The 16,912-nt window shown below is 40.6% G+C and overlaps 1 protein-coding gene across 2 annotated transcripts in view; it reads right to left on the reverse strand.

Annotated features, from left to right (window-relative positions):
• Window positions 1–366: 366 nt before the first annotated feature.
• The window catches only part of Tex36 (testis expressed 36), a 40,252-nt gene continuing 23,706 nt past the window's right edge, over window positions 367–16,912 (reverse strand). The window contains exons 1-4 of one of the 2 annotated variants that reach the window (XM_063244909.1): window positions 11,865–12,021; window positions 6,066–6,197; window positions 4,964–5,044; window positions 367–1,797 (exon numbers count right to left, since the gene is read on the reverse strand). In XM_063244909.1, coding sequence (XP_063100979.1) covers window positions 1,564–1,797; window positions 4,964–5,044; window positions 6,066–6,197; window positions 11,865–11,915 — 498 coding nt within the window. In that variant the 5' untranslated portion in view covers window positions 11,916–12,021 and the 3' untranslated portion in view covers window positions 367–1,563. Of the gene's footprint in view, window positions 1,798–4,963; window positions 5,045–6,065; window positions 6,198–11,864; window positions 12,022–16,912 lie in introns of those variants that run through there. The other variant, XR_010046272.1, reaches the window with a different exon arrangement.

Raw genomic sequence — 16,912 nt, forward strand, 5'->3', positions numbered from 1 at the left:
CGCTAGTGTTAAAATTGTACCTAGTCCTGTCCAGTACAATATGATAGGGAGGGGAGCACAAATGTGAGAAATGATACAAAATTCTCATTTATGCAAATGGGTATTTGTATAAAAATTCACAAAAGAATCAAAAAAGAAAATACTAGAACTTTATTTTTATTAGAATATTCATTAGAAAGTTAGCCAAAACAAGCAATACAAGAGCAAATGAAAGATTCGTATACAGAAATCAACAGCTTTCTTATACAATAGCCAATATAATCTAAAAGTACAACTTAAAAATATAACACTCAAAACAACATAAACCTTAAAAATATACAGAAATAAACATTAAAAAGGTCAGGCTCATATAAAGAAAATAGTACATTTTACAGAAATACATAGAATAGGAATACAGTAAATGAGGAGATATACACAGGGTAAAGTCATTTTTCCCATTAATTAATATCTAAGGTTGGCAAAAATCTTACCAAATTAATGATGGCTTTTTAATAACTTGGCAAGGTTATTCTAAAATTCATTTATAGGAAATCAATCCAAAAACAAACAGGAAATTTTGATACAGAATTATGATGATACAGCTCAGTGAATGAAGAAAACATGCATGGCCACTGCATGGGAAAAAGACACTCAACTTGACTAGAAGTTTGAAAAATGCAAAAAAAGAAATAACAAGATAATTTGTGTTGTCTTTAAATATTCTTAAACATCCAAAAGATAATGTCAGGGGGGAAAAATCCCAGAAACTCACAGGTACAGTTTGGAGGAGCTTAATGAGCCCACTCTTTCAAAGGCAATTTGGCCATGAGTTGACCTGCTGACCTGGTCAGTCCAGCTCTAAGTGGTACTTTTAGCGTCCACCTGAGGGACACGCCAACATACACTCAGAGAGGCTGGTTTAACACCTTCAGGTAGCACTGTGCCTGGTTCAAAAGTTATTTACAATTCAAATGCCCACTAATAATAAAACAATTTTTAAAAATACTATGTATCCACATTTGGTAAGATAGTACAGCTATTTAAATACAAAATCAGTCTAATATACTGTAAGAATTCCAAATTCCTGATATAATATCATAAGAAGGTGATAGACCATTATATAGAGTGAGCCATAGTTTGTGTTTAAATTTTTATATATTTATGCATATGTGTTATGCTTGCAAATGCACAGAGTAAAAACAAATGATTAACTTTTGAGGACAGAACAGGGATTAGACGTGTGATATAATCATGGGGACTTTTGCTTTCTTTGTATGTGTTTGAAAACTCAAAGTGAAAATGTGGCCATATACAAATTATGTAGTTCTAAAAATTCCCTTAAATGTGATGATCTTAAAAATTTATGTGTATAGTTTTATGTATATTTACTTTATAAAGACTGAATGTTTTTCAGTCTTATTAAAATAATGGAAGTATTTCAAAGATTAAATGGTAGTGCTGGATCAAAAGATATATATATACTTTTAGAATGTCAGAGGAAATAGTAATATTACAAAACTCAGCAAGAGCCTCCCAAGAGGATTCACAGCCTGAAGAGAAACAGCCTTTTGTCAATAGAAAACCTTACTTTGGCTTCATATAGCTTTGCTCGGAAGTTTTGAAAGAGTCCCACAACTTGCTATAAGATTTTGGAAAACGTCTGAAGTTTGGGACCATCACGGCCTCCTTATAGACATAGGCTATTTGATTACTTGAAAAGCCATTAAGACAAGATGGAATGAAGTCACATGCCCAGAGGTTGAAATTTCTAGAAACATGCTGCCCTTTCTCTGGGGAGATCTTCTTACGCCCCAGGCCCTGGGAAAGAATCATAAGATTAGTGAAAGAAATACACAAGGCCACACAGTGTTGAGATTTTTTACTAAAACCAGCTATATGATGAACAGATGTTTAAGTGCACCCTGTGACCACCATTACAAAAGGTCCCCTTTAATAACCTGTCGGATACCATCAATCAACACAGCATCCTGGTAAACTCTTGTTACTGTCATCACACCTTTCTGTGCTACCAGGAGGACTGGACTTTTAGAGACATGGATGTCAAAACCAGAGGAAGCCTAATGGGAAACAGCCTGTTAACAGACCTCAAGTCCCAGGGACCGGACAGGTTTCCTACACCTCAGTGGCTCTTCAGCACCGCCCCCTTCCAGCTGCCTTCTGAGCTCTTGGGTGAGACCCATGGCTTTCTGAAGCCAGTAGGCTGCATTCTCTCCAGTGGGCTCCCCAGAGGGAAGCAGGGCCTTTGGTCCCTGCCCACAGGGTTGCTTGTTAACTCTTGGCACGTTGCACATGTACCTGAGAATTATGATACATTCAAAATTGTACATTTGACTTCATCGTGCCTAGGTGAAAACTGAGAAAGACACCTAGGATTGAAAGGAAATCGCCATTGAATGATGCAGACTATGCATCGGTGAAGTGAAGCTGTCTGTTCATGAGGGCCCATACCAGTCAGGTTCTCCCCAGAACACCAACAACCCATTGAAGTTAGGGTTGTTTGAGAAGTATTCGAAAAAGGACCCTGCTGGTCATCCATAGCCTTGGGCTCTACAACTATTCATTGAACCAACCTCAGATTAAACTGTCAATGGAAAATATTTTTTAATTGTATCTGTTCTAAATGTGTACAGACTTTTTCTTTTCATTATTCTCAAACAATGTAGTATAACAATTATTTACTTGTATTTATTTACATTGTATGAGATAAAAAAGTCACCTAGAAATGACTTACAGTATACAGCAATGATGACGAATCTTTTAGAGCTTTCAATGATACCAACAGCCAGCTGTGGCACACATGTCTTAGGTTCACTTCCCCTCATGTACAAGATGGTATACACAGGTTATATACAAATTCTATACTGTTTATAGAAGGGACTTGAACATGCGCTGGATTTTAAATCTTGCATCATATCCCTGTGGATACTGGCGGGGGAGGAGGGAACCTGAATTATCTATAAACATGTGGGGAGCACATAGGGAAACCCACAGGGGCAGTGCAGTAGCTCTGATGTAGTTTACACAGATCAGCTGGAGGCCAGAGAGGAGAGGAAAACAGGAGGCAGCTTTGGAGGGGCAAACAGAAGACGCTATACATACACAGTCCACATGCCTTTCTTAAAAGTTTATCAAAATATTCCAACAAAATGAAAAAGAAATGAAAGGAAGAGCAAAGATAACAAAGGAGGCAATTGCAAGGAAAGAAGTAGCCAGTAAAATGTGTAATTAAGTCTAAATACTTTCTAGACATGTGACTATAAAATGTATTGGAACTTTAAGAATTTACAAAGAAAGGAGGAGAGGAAAGAAAAGAAAGGGAGAGGGGGAGAGAGAGAGGGAGAGGAGGAGAAAAAGTAATTTTATTTGCAGGGTTATTTGTCCAAGGCAACCAGGGCCACTGCTCTATGCTCTGGGTCAAAGCCCTAGGGCTGGCCCTCCAGGAGCTGGAAGAACACAGCAGGGCCACGAACACAACGGCCCTGGGAAGGGAAGCTCCGAGGTAAAGCACAGTGAAAGGCTTGTTTAATCCTTGAGGAAAAACTGAGGATATAAATTTTTATACTCAAAGAGTAATGTGATGGCTGTAATGGTTTATATCTGGATGTCTCCCAAGAGCCTCGCGCACTCAGAGATGGGGCTTTTGGAAGATGTTTGGATCACGGGCATTATGGCTCATTTGCTGTCTGGTCAGAAGAGCAGGTCGCTGGAGGAATGACCTGGAAGACTGTATCTCCCTCCTTGCCCCTCCCCTCTCTCTCTGCTGCCTGACGTCCTCCCGCAGCCCCTTCCACCATGCCTTCCTGTCTCCAAGCCAGCCAACCGTGGACTAAAAATGTCACTCAAAATAAACCTCTCCTCTGTTAAGTTGTGGGTGTCAGGTATTATGTCTCAGTGATGAAAAAGCTGTTAATATTCTTTTTCACTTTTATACTTCAGGGTAACCACTAGGTGGATACCAGAATATATCAGCTAGAGCAAACTCAGGAGAGGGAAAAAATATATATTATATATAATATATATGTAATATATATTATTTATCATGACCAATCTTAATCTTATACAATCAATCTTGTGTAATCATCATGTATATATATATATATATATATATATATATATATATATATATTACAAATAAGAAACACATGAAGATAGCAGAAATAAAACAAAAAATATAAATAATATACATGGGATAAATTCTTATATAAAGAAATAATGACTCTTACATTTGTTTAAAAATCATGCAGTGTTCTATTTCTTATAGACAATAAACCCAAACCAAAATGACTAAAAATTGTGAAGACAAAGGAACAGATCAAAATACAAAGAGCAAATGTTAGCACAAGAGAAATCACAGTGGCAATGCTAACAGGGTGGAATTCATGGGTAAAAGCATTGAAACATAGAATGAGGGGGATACTTTCAGCTGGGTGAGTCAGTGCACACCTGTAATCCCAACACTCTGAGAGGCTGAAGCAGAAGGATTGGAAGTTCAAGCCAGTCTGGGAAACTTAGTGTCTTACTGAGAACTTGCCTCAATATTAAAAAGAAAATTAAAGGAGGCTATGTTTACCACCTCTAACAAGTGCTCTTAGACATCACATCCCCCAGTGACAGGAACTCACCACCTCTGGAGAAAAGGTAGCTGCATTTTATATTATGCATGCTCCCCCTCCTTCTGGCCCCTCCTGGGGTGGGGGATCCTGGCACAAAAGAACATTTATGGGAAGGACTTTGAGAAGCATATTAATAGAGGCAAAAGATTGGTGCAGAGTTGAGAGCTGCATACATCTTTGACTAGTTCAAGAGTGGTTTTTGTTGTTGTTCTTTTATCACCTGTTATGAGTTTTGTTTTTAAGTTTTCATTTTATTTTGATGACTTTCTTTCAATTTCGAGGCCTTTCAAAAATCAAGAGCCCTGGTGCTGCTCCCCATTTTCTGAATAATTCTGAGAAAAGATACTTACAGAGGCAAGATGGCATCCAAAGTTCTCTAAGCTGTGGCGATTGTCATGCCCAGAGAAGGGAAAGTTGTTACTCACTACTTGCTGGAGAAGAGCAAGAAAGAGATGAGAAGACACACATTAGAACTCCAGCAATCCAGAGAGAAGACAGTGGGGTCAAGCCACCTCCTATTAAGATGGTTATGCACAGGACATAGCCGTGGGGTGTATCACCTAAGGGCTTTGAAACACAACCTAACTGACAACTGTTATGGTGTAAATCTAAACTGGCTTCCAAAATCTCATATGATTAGAGGGGAATAGATTTATGGGGCTTATAGCTGACTTGCTGCTGGGACGTGAGGTCTAGTCAGAAGAGGTGGGTCACCAGCTCTGTGTGACCTGGGAGGGTTTATGTCCCTTCCTAGCTCCTTCCTTCACTCTGTCTGCTCCCAGTCCACTCGGTACGAGCAGCTTTCCTGCATATGTCCACCTGCTGCGCCACCCTGCCTTGCAGCCATCTGTATACATACTGAAACTTCTATGAACTATGAGTTTAGTGGAAATAAACCTTTCCTCTTTAAATTTTGGGTGTTGGTTATTTTGTCCCAGAAACAAAGGCAGTAACTAAGATACCAACTTGCTGAAAATCGAAAAGATTCTCTTTCAGAACACCTTCTCTGTAGGATAGGGTGGAAAAGGGTACAGGCTCTTGGAAGCCAAAAAGGACTCCTGAGGCCATGGGACCATCTTCTTTGAGTAGTAAAGATCAAAGAGACCAGAGCCCTGTCCTCACAGGGTGCGCACCTGCTCCTCTGTCAAGCCACTGCAGTACCCCTGAAGTTCACCATGAACTGGGTCGGGAGGCAGAATGTAACTAGCAGTGACCTGAGAGTGTGACCCACAGTTCTTGTAAAGGAGCCTCCCTGATGATTGTCTGGAACCAGACAGGGCTTCTATAGAATGCCTGAGCTTGTCGCAGGGAACTGCAAATCAGTACATGCCATCAGGGCTGCTAAATGAGACATCCCTTAAAAGGAATAACTGATTCTAGAACTGACACCACAGTCCTAACCCCTTAGGGTCCCCGTGGGGTTTGCAGCTGGGGCCAGGGCCCTGGACTCACCTTCTCCCGGACTTTGTATATTGGTGGTAGCTTCCCCTCTGCTTGCTGAATCAACTTCGGACAATAAGGCTCTTTTAACACAGAACTCATGAGGGATTCTGGTGTCTTTTGTGTAAGTCCAATATGAGGGAACTGGAAAAACAGCACAGGTCTTGATTAAAACCAGAAAGTTTGAATCTATAAGCCAAGTATCAGGGCTTCCTCTGTAAAGGGATTAAAATACAATTTTTGTGCTTCTGGCATGCAATGGAAATGGTGTAATTTTTGCAGTTTTCAAGTATTCTTTCCAAGACAAAAACACTGTAATGGCCCAGAGCCATCACTGTAGCTGTTTTAAGTTGCATGGGCCACCCCTGCTGCGCAACAGCCTGGAAATGTGTCCACAACCCAAGGGGCCGTATGCATAGTGGAGAAGACAGAAACGTGCTAGCTGAGGTCTGCCTCTGCTCAGGGAACTGCATCCGTTTCATAGGGCTGGGCCAATCTCTAGCAATGTTAGTATGAGACAGGCCCCAGGATTTGGAAAAAGTGGGGTTGAGGGTCCCTTTACTGTGCACTGGGAAGGTAGGGTGGTAAGTTGGAGAGGTCTGAGAGGAGAGAAAGAAAGAGTAGGAAAAAATGAAGCAGGAACAGTGGGGCAAAGAAGCTTTGGGGTGTTCTTGGGATCTCCCTATAAAAGGAAAGGAGGAAAATGGGTGCTAGAGGGAAGTGGTCCCCATAAGGCACTCCACTGACCCTTCGAGGAGTTCAGGACAGAGGGTGAGCCTCCCAGGGTTGTTCTGAGTTGGTGTGAGGGTGCCTAGCCTTGTGTACCAGACCAGTGTGTGGATGGACTCTTGGGCTGCCCTCAGAACAGAACGTAACTCTGGGGAGACAGCTCTCGCAGTCACGAGAGTTCCCCGCTGCAGGGGCAGTGAGGCCTTCCTTCCTCAAGGTAGTTATTCCTGGCACTTTATGGCCACAGTAGCTCACCCCAATCTTATTTGAATTGAACCTCTAAAATGCCAGTCTAGTGCAGAAAAGTGAGTTTTGGAGTAGAATGTCTAGAAGAAAACAAGTGGAAACTAAAGCCAATAACAGCGACTGACTTTTGGTAAAGATTTTCACAAAGAAAGAAGGAGTCACCATATAGTGGTTGGGACCCAGGCTGTAGATTCAGAGGTCCTGAGTCCAAGCTCAGCTCTCTCCTGCTAACTGAGCTTTATGCAAGAGACTCAAACTTTCCAAGCCTCAGTGTTTTACCCATAAAATGGGAATGATTGCTTCTACATGACAGGATGGACATTTTTATTAAAAGAAAAAATACTCAACAATTACTGGCAGGTTCTCTTTGCTTTGCTGAGTCCTCTCTTCCTTATCTCCAAGACTGCTACATTACCCTAGCCTTTTCTTCCTTCTCTTTTAGGTTGTAATGACATTGGTCAACTCTATGATTTTCTCCATTCTTCAAGTCGCAATGGAAATGCACATTCAAATGACTTTTCCTGAATGTCTGTGCAACAATGTATTCACTAGGTATAAAAGGCTGGGAGATTATGTTATAAATATTATATATATAGGGGTCTTGCTGCAGTCGTGAGAAGCAATGAGCTAGAAGACACACAACCATGGGTAGATCTTATAAATGCATCTCAGAGTAAAGAAAGAAATAAAATGTGATATATGACCCAGTACCATTTATGTGAATAAATATCCCATTGACACAAAACAATGCATAATTTAGAAGGACACATTTAAATCAAAGAACTCCTATTAAATACATTTGAATGACTGCCTGGGGTGAAGAGGAGAGAGATGGGAATTAAGGACAAAGAAACCACTACAAAAACTCGTGTGCCTTCATGTGCACAGACTCTCCGGCGAACATGAGAAACTGGCCACAGGGCACTCCAATGCGGGGCCCAGAGAAGGAAGAACTTTCTTTCCATGACAACTTTGTTCCATTTAAGGGCTTCTTAAATGTTTTTTCCACAACAGAAATAAACATATTTGTCTCTGATGAGAGTTGTAATACATATTCCTGGTTCAAAAAAAAAAAAAAAAACTCAAATAGTAAAGAGAAACCTAAGAAAGGAAGTAAAATGGCCCTAAAATTCTACCATTCTTTCCCCTTAACTTGGAGACCATCACTTCATACCTCCCTATACAAATGTCCATTCATACATATGGGCAATTGTGGGTGCATGATATCATTGATAATATGGTATATCATCATCATTCTACCAGTACATTATATTGTCACTGTTAGTTCTAAAAATTATGAGTACCTTTGTATTTATCAGCAATTGTTGGTTGTCTTTTCTGTGTCCTTGTCACCCTTACCTATGCACCTTAGATAACAATACTAAGAACTGAGTCCTCATCTGATCCTATAAAAACTCATGTATATGCAAGGGGTCCTGTGTTGCTTTGCAAAAATTGGATTGTATTATCTGTGCACCTTGCTTTCCTCACTTAACAAATTTTCAGTCTCTATCTATCTATCTATCTATCTATATTTATAATACATTTCTAATTCATTATGTATGGCATTTTAAATGCTTTACACAATTACTTTTAGAGGTAAATATAAGTAATACAAAGCAGCTCTAAGCTATCATCTTCTCTTCTCTTTCCTTCAGTTCAACAGAATCACACCCTTCTGGAAAGCTGTGGAAAGTCGAACCAGTGAGGGAGGCTGTTCTGACATAAGGAATGATTGCTCTCACCAGTTAAATGACAACCTGAATTCATCGGCATTCTGCAAGTCTATGTATGGATTTAACCACTATAAAAAAAGTGGCCCTAGCGTTTTAATTTCACTCTTTTAAAATATATATTTAATGATTATAACATTATAGCTGTGAAATAAACCCTTCTGTTAGATATTGTAACCATGAAATATAGCTTTTTAACTAGTTGGCAGAAGAATTTTTGCTGCATTCAATCACTCGATGACTGAAATATTAAACAGCAGAGTGAAAGTATGTGGGAAAAGCCTTTCCTCTCTGGCAGCAGCCAGATTACAACCAGCAAGGTCAACTGCAAAATGACTGTGACCTCTAGTGTGACAATTACTGTCCTCCCAATTGGGCTGCTACTGACTCAAAGCCAGCTATTTCTTTAATTTTCCCAACTCATCTACAAGTGACTTTGGGAAACTTCGTATCAGCACTATGTTTTTTATGCTCCTAGATGCTGACAGCAGAAAGGATTCCTGCCAAAGCCTCAAGTTAAACTTTGGGGAACAGTCCCCTTCCGTCTAAAACCAGGGAACAAGAGGACATTCCTGGTTCTCAACTGGAAATTAAATGAAATTTCTGCATCTGAAATATGGATCTCTCTCTCTCTCTCTCTCCCTCCCTCCACCCCATTGCTGCTGTTTGTTTTCGTGCTGACAGTCACACCCAGGACCTTGAGCATGCTAGGCAAGTACTTTATCATATCCTCAGCCCTTTCTTTTTTTTTTTTATTGGTACCAGGGATCGAACTCACGACTGCCTGCTTGCAAGTCAGGCGCTTATACCGCTGAGCTAAACCCCCAGCCCCTTCTTTCTCTCTTATAACAGAACTTGACTTTCTTTGAAATGGCAATGCAGTCGGTTAAAAATTACATCCTTGGACTCCCTTGCAGCTAAGTGCCTGGTAGCCAAATGAGTTGGAAAAACAGGTCTACAGGGCAAGGCAGCTAGGAGAGCTATCGTTCTTCTGATAAAGAAGGGAGGCAGACAGCAGACAGATGTCCCTCTCTTTTTGTTCTTTAAACTTCCCATTATTTTCCACCTGGCTTGTGACTTACTGCCTAGAGACAAAATAGCCCTGTACTAGGGATGACAGAACAGAAGGCCAAAAAGAACCTTGGTGTTAGAAGACTTCCTGGAACAGTTTTCCCAGCCCTTGGACGTTACTGTTCTTTAAAAAATATAGTACTCTATCTGGTTAAGATGCTGCAGAATGCTTTTTATAATATTTAATCACAACACAATTCTAACTGATATGCAGATGATAGAAAAAGGAGAAGCTGCTGAGTGTCAAGAGACAGTTTTTCTCTTCATGGGCAATCAGTGTCAGATACTAGACTTTATGTGTCATTTTACTTTGGCTGCTGGGGGCCTCAGAGTCATTTTTTTACCCATTTTCAGCCTTCTATTTTAACATATATTAAACCTGGTTATGACTTATTATTCTGCTCATACTTTTACTATGTTATTGTGTATATTTTCCATATATTCCAGTCTTGGTGAAATGAGGCAGAGTGCACAGTTTTTGTTGTGCACATATATAGAAGGTGTGTGTGTGTGTGTGTATGTGTTTTATGTTAGCAAGTGTTGAGTCATTACTATGTTCCAATATATTGTATTAGGCACTTTTTTGTGGTGCTGAGAATTAAACTCATGACCTTGCATTTGTCAGGCAAGCGCTCTACCACTGAGCCACATCCACAGCCCTAAACTCTAAACTGAGCACTTTGAATGAGTTATTTCATGTATCATGCATCCCCACAGTAGCCTTCTAATCTCTCTTTCTCTCTTGTTCCCCACTCCCTATTGAATTCAGCCTTCATACCGAGCTACATACCAGACCTTTTAATTTTTATTTTAAGATGTGGTCTTGCTATGTCATCAAGTTGCCAAAATTGGGCTTGAATTTGCAATCCTCCGCTATGGCTTCACAGAGTGCAGGCGTTACAGATATATGCTACCATACTTGGTTGTCGTTTTACAAGCAAAGATTGGAGATTAGACTAAACTTCTTAGTTTTAGCCCAAGATTATCTCTAACTGGCTACAATCATTTTTTTAAAGCCATCAGACCCAGATTCATCAGTCTTCCCATTATTCAGTTTTCTGCAAATATACTGCTGCCCTGAAAGAAGTTAATATTGAGTTTTTCTCAGATTTTGCCTTTCATGCATGGCAGGAAGAAGCAGGCAACAGGCTGCTGTTGGGATCTCCCTTGATAGTTCTTTTCTGTATGAACTGTAGAAATTAGGAGAAGATAGCTGTCAGTGCATGGAACATACATATGGAAGAAGACAAGAGAAGTGCATTGGCCTCTAAGGTTGAAAACTCACATTCATTTCTTAAAGAATCAGTAGAGACTATTCTGGACTGTGTAAGACATACTACTCAAGAGAGGGTCTTGCTAGGAGGAAGGATCACTTGAGCCCAGGAGTTTGGAGCCAGCCCGGGCAGCATTGTGTGATCCATCTCCTAATTTAAAGGACGGTGGAGTCAGAGGAAGGAGGGAAGCCAGAGAGGAAAGTTTCCAGTGACCGAGATGGGTGAATGATGCTTTCCTGGACTCTGCCCTTTTAGTAGTCTGGTGAGGCCAGGTTATCAGCCAAGGAATTTGTTTAGAGTTTCTACTATAATATTAATTCCTGCAACAAATATTTATTGAGTGTGTCTAAGTGCCAGATCCTCTTCTAGGCCGCGGGGAAACATCAGTGAATAAAAAAGACAAAGACTCCAGCCCTTGTGGGGCTTATATTCCAGGAAAGGGAGAGAAATAATGTACCCAACAGAGTAAAATGTACAGTGTGTTAAAAGACAGATGTTACAGACACAAGAAACAGTAGAGCAGATAATAGACACGGTCTAATGGACGTCTACAAATGTCCAGTGTGCTGAACATTTTAATGCATTATTCCATCCAATTTTTCCAAAAATGCTGAGATTTGCACTTCACAGATGAAAGAACTGAGGTCAAGGGAAGAAAGGTTATGCTTCCATAAGCAGAAGGGGATCTGAACTCAATTCTGTGCCTTTGATCACAACCACGCAGCAAGAGGAAGCCTCCAGAAGCACATCTCTCTTACCCAACTTCCATCCTTGTCTATAGAGGGTTTGAAGCGTCTCCCCTTAGCCATTCTCTCCAGGAAACTGAAGACAGCTGAGGTTGGTTCCCTCACTTCTTCAGGGCCTCGAAAGCTCTACACATCCTCTCCTCCTCCTGGTCCCTGGTCTATGTTTCTTAGTCTCCATGACGTTACCACAGACAGAAGTCTGCATCACAGTGGACAGCAGAATCTTCTAAGGCCCCTGAGAATTCCTGCCACTGGCTACTTCCAGTTAAAGCTCCCCAAATAAAGAGGCAGATAGCCACTAGGTCATGAAAGAGGAGGCCCCAGAAATGAGTCAGATAGGCAAGAACAAGATAATTGTGAGGTACTGACAAATATTTTGCACCCTCTAAGTCCTGAAACCAATAATATTTGAGTTAATGTGTCCATGGTAGCCTTCTGTCCTAACTTCTTAGTTTTCAGAAAACTGAGTCCTGGGCTGGGTGACCCTGTCTACATCATGGGTCCTTTCATAACTGGCTGTGTGTTCTAGCTCACGTTCAGCCTTGGGACACTCTGACAGTCACTCTGCCTGCCTCACAGAGCATGGAGACCACAAAGAAGGAACATCCATAAATAATTCTTATAAGCCAGATGTTCAACTAAATGAAACACTTCCCTGTGTTTTTATGTATTTTCTATGAAAACCTTCGACATTGGCAAATGAGGGAACAAAGTCACATAGCCAATAGATGGAACACTAGAAGACCAAACCAAGGTCATCGGACAGTTTCAGAGCTCATGAGCCTTTCCAAGAGCCACCTGGCCACCCTGAGGCTGTACAGGCTGTTCCTGAAACATGGCCAGTCTTCCTGGGCCCGGACACACAGGTCCTGCCTCACTTCTGCTCAGTGACATGATTTCTGCTTTTCCTTTTCCTTTGCTAAACATTATCTGGAGAATTCTCATAACTGTCTCATGTGAAAGATAAGAATGAATATCCACAAAAGATTGTCCAGCTCTCTGCTTTGCTAAGAAATTCTTTCCTCAACTCCTGACCCCCAAAATTATTTCCCAAGGTCTAGCATGAGTTGCCATAGTAGCAATATGGGACATTATCCTCTGTCAGTGCTGACATATGGCAAGATGGGTTACTGGGTGAAGCCAGAGGTGCAGCAGAACTATTATAGCTTTGATGCCAAAGCCATGGCTAAAGAGAGAGGAGGAAGATATGGACAGCAAGAGTTGAAGGTTCTAGGAGCCACTATACCTGCTCCAAACACGTGATGGGAGTAATGTACCCTTCTGGGATTCTGCCACCTGCTGATAAACCCAGTATTCCTGCTCCCGTAGGTCTTTGGCTTTACCAGATGTCACTGCCTCTCTGTAGAGAGGTAGTGCAAGTGTATACGCCAGTGTGGCACAAGAGACCTACTGTTCTTTAGCCTGGCCAGCTCTTGTTCATTTGGATTAGGAAACAAAAATAACCCAAGCTCAAACTTGACAGACTTTATTTGCTCCCTGTCCAAAGCTCAGTGTGGAGGCTCTGCCATACAGGGAAGGTCCACAGAGATGAGGCACACTCCTGCCTGTCACCACCCAAAGGGCAGCTGTCATCTCCTTGTGCCAGATGTGGCATCTGCATTTCAGGCAGAACAGGGGATGAAAAGAAAATGAGGCAAAGATTGGATCCCAGTGTATTGTGTTGGACCAATGGCAGCCTCCTGGTTCATGACACACACTTCTCATAAGCTCAGCTGCTTCCTTCTAAGAGAAGTTCTCGCAGCTGCCACACAATCCCTCCTCTCCTGGCCAGAACTTAAGCTACATGACCACATTTTGCCATGAAAGAGGCTGTGAAATACTTTGTTCTGTTAGGGTCATTGTCTTGCTAGACGTTCTGTTACACTAGAGGAGACAGAGAACCAATAACAAAGGATTACCTAGAGACTCTGCCAGCCTGATGGTAGCAGACACCCTGATGCCATCTGAGCTGGAATTTGAATTGCCCTAAATTCTAATAAGAATGACCCCAACTTCTTTCCTCATGGCAAGGTTAGTCCAGCAGAAGAGAACGAAGTATGCTATTTCTCAAGATTTTGATGATATGGGACCTCCAAAAACACTTTGTAAATTCTAAAACACTTTTGCAAAAATAAGGACGCATATGAAAAGTACTTCAATGTTCACTAAGTTCTTTTGCATTCATCATTTTAAAGAAATTTCACATTGACCCTAGGAGATATGCTGGTTATGTAACTTTTGTGTTTACTAGTTCCCTCCTCTCCATTCTTCATCCATTCCCACCAGTCCTGCATCCTGGATCAGCAAAGACTGTACCACCTATTTTCTTTTTAAAAATTCATATTATTTATTTACTTATTTTTACACCACCTATTTTCTTCTTTTTTAACTCTGATTAGTGTTGTGTTGATGGAAGGCCCAGAGCCAATGGATCAAGGTAGAAAGATTTATGAGTGTGACAACTACAACATGTTGGGGTCTGAAGTAGATACTTCAGCCTGCTCCCCACCCAAGAGGGGTAGGGGACAGAGAATAGAATGGGGCAATTAGCTGGCTTTAAACCTAGCATAGAAATTAAGCTGGGGAGTAGGCTGGCTGGGGGGTGGGGCTATGTAAAGCTAACAGTTGGATTTATCCAATGGGAACTGGAAACCGAGGCCAGGTTCAGTGTCAGATCAAACGATGTTCCATTAAAGTTCTTTGACCCTGTTAAATTACCGAGCGATGATTTTACAAGAAGATTCTTTTCAGTTCCCTTTCCTTAATCTGCATAAAGCAGGACCTTTTTAAACGCCTACAGTTTAGCCACAGCTCCCTCTAAGGCACACTTTTGGAGGTCCCACTGATTAGCATCCTGTGCTACTCCAGGCCCTTGCCACCAAAGCAAAGCAGGCGACATCTCAAGAGTGAAGGTGAACAGTGTGGAACTCTGCCTCTCTTGCACCCTAAGGTTAAAAGTGAAGTAAGTGGGAGGAAGCCAGAGATAGACCTAAAGTGTACAAGCCTCAGAATGGTGTAATTTCTAACATTTTTCTTGTAGATTGGCTTTGTCTCCACCAATGGAGCAGAAAATCTTTAGAACTGAAAACTCATTTTTAAATATATTGTGCCTCTCCTCTGCATTTGGTCTTATGTTGTTAAACAAGGTACACAGACACTGATTAAGAGGTAGTCCAATTTTTCCTCTTTTGAGTGATTTTTAAAACTAACAGATTTATCCTAGAAAATGAAAACAGAATAAAGAAAACTTGGCCAGGAAAAATGAAATATAATTTTTTTGGCTAGGATTTCTTGGTCATAGATTAGGGTAGGGCTGTTCATTTGTTGATGTTATTATTTTTGGAGGTTTAAATTACTCGGCTGCACTTTGTGAACCCACCATTCTGAAAACAAGTCCTGTAGTGCTTAGCATATGAGAAAGGTGGATGGACAAGCTCAACCTTCCCTTGTGCCTTTGGACATGCTGAGCCCTGCTCAGGATGTAATAGTTCAAAACAGATTCCCAGTGGTATTTATAAGGGCAATGGAAATACACTGTTAGGGTTTTCTGGTGCAATAGAATGCAAAAAGAAAGACGAAGAATGCCTTTATTGAGGACATGGAGTGGAGCACACAACTCGTTGGGTTGGGCTTTCTCCTCTCCTGGATACAGAGGGGCTGAGGGTTATGTGACCTCTGACAAGAAGCAGTGTTTGGGGCGGGCATTGATGACACAGAAGGAACTGACTGGAATTCTCTTTGCATGCGGGAAAAGAGGAAGTTGCAATCAAGGCTGAAGGGGAAGGAGGCGGAAGTGGTCACCAGGGTAACTCATTTTTGCTTTGGCCTTCTGCCATGTTAGACCACCACCATAATGTCCAGTAATTTAGACTTGGGCAGAAACCTTTCATATACAACACAGCTTAATTGTTTCTTCAACAAATATTCCTGCATACCTGCCATGGGTCAGCACTCTTTTTAGATAGCACTAAAAAATCACCAAAAATCAGTTCTTAATAAATAGTAACTCATTGTATTAGTAATATATATAATGACCTGTGCTCCAAAATTACTCAGTAGCCAAAAATCATTTTCATTTATTTATCTACATTTATAGCAAAGTGTTTTATTCAGTGTATTTGTTGACATGATAGTTTTTGTGTACTTTATATTTTAGATCTTTTACATCCAAATTCAAAGTGTGAAGGCTTTTATGATAGGTAGATATACCCATCTTTCATGCCTTTCCAATGCAATGTGTACTTTCTTGTTTTAATTAATAATTTGCTGTCTTTTGTAGGAGAAAAAGTAGTAGAATTCTCATTGCTAGATGCAGGAATGTTTTCACATATGTATGCATATGCCTCCCCCTTTAGTACACCCACAAATGCTCAGTTCAGCATACATGGGCCAGAGATAGCTTCTTGTCCTACTAAATAAAATTTTCAGTTCATATCCACAATTCCTGGACAGTTACACACACACACACACTTAGAGAAAGCTAATCTATTTACATATAAAATGTTGACCATCTGAGAAATTTTCAAATATCTGAACTAGAAAGCATGTTTTTGTTTCACTCTGCAAAGGTGACTCCGATTCTTTCTGCAAATAGAAAGCTAGTCAAGGCAATTCAATTGCACTTACTTTTATTATGATACATGATTCATTTGGTACTAATGAAATCGTAATGGAGGCACCATAGATTTGTAAACTATCCTGAAAAGTACGCAGGATGAGGAACGTGAGGTGCATTTTATGTATCACTGGAAGTTGCAAACTATCTGGAAAATTAACTGCGTCTCTCCTCATACTCAATAAAACAATTCCTGTATCTTGACAAGTGAGACTAACTGGAAGACAAGAAGGATGAGTTGACCAACTAGAAATTTCATTAAATTGAAAGACAGAAGCACACTGTGACATACATAGAAACTTTTGACTTGTTCTACCTATGTGACGTTTTGAATATAAATTCCATATGACATTGTCATTGTACTGACTGAATTTTGGAAAACCTGGTTGAAACAAACATGATTTTTCTATAAACATTTCAAATGTTTTTTAGAAAAGCTTTAATT

This window comes from Cavia porcellus, unplaced genomic scaffold (assembly GCF_034190915.1).
Source record: "Cavia porcellus strain 051 isolate PalLab524CR breed Dunkin Hartley unplaced genomic scaffold, mCavPor4.1 scaffold_2, whole genome shotgun sequence".
NCBI classification, from domain to species: Eukaryota; Metazoa; Chordata; class Mammalia; order Rodentia; family Caviidae; genus Cavia; species Cavia porcellus.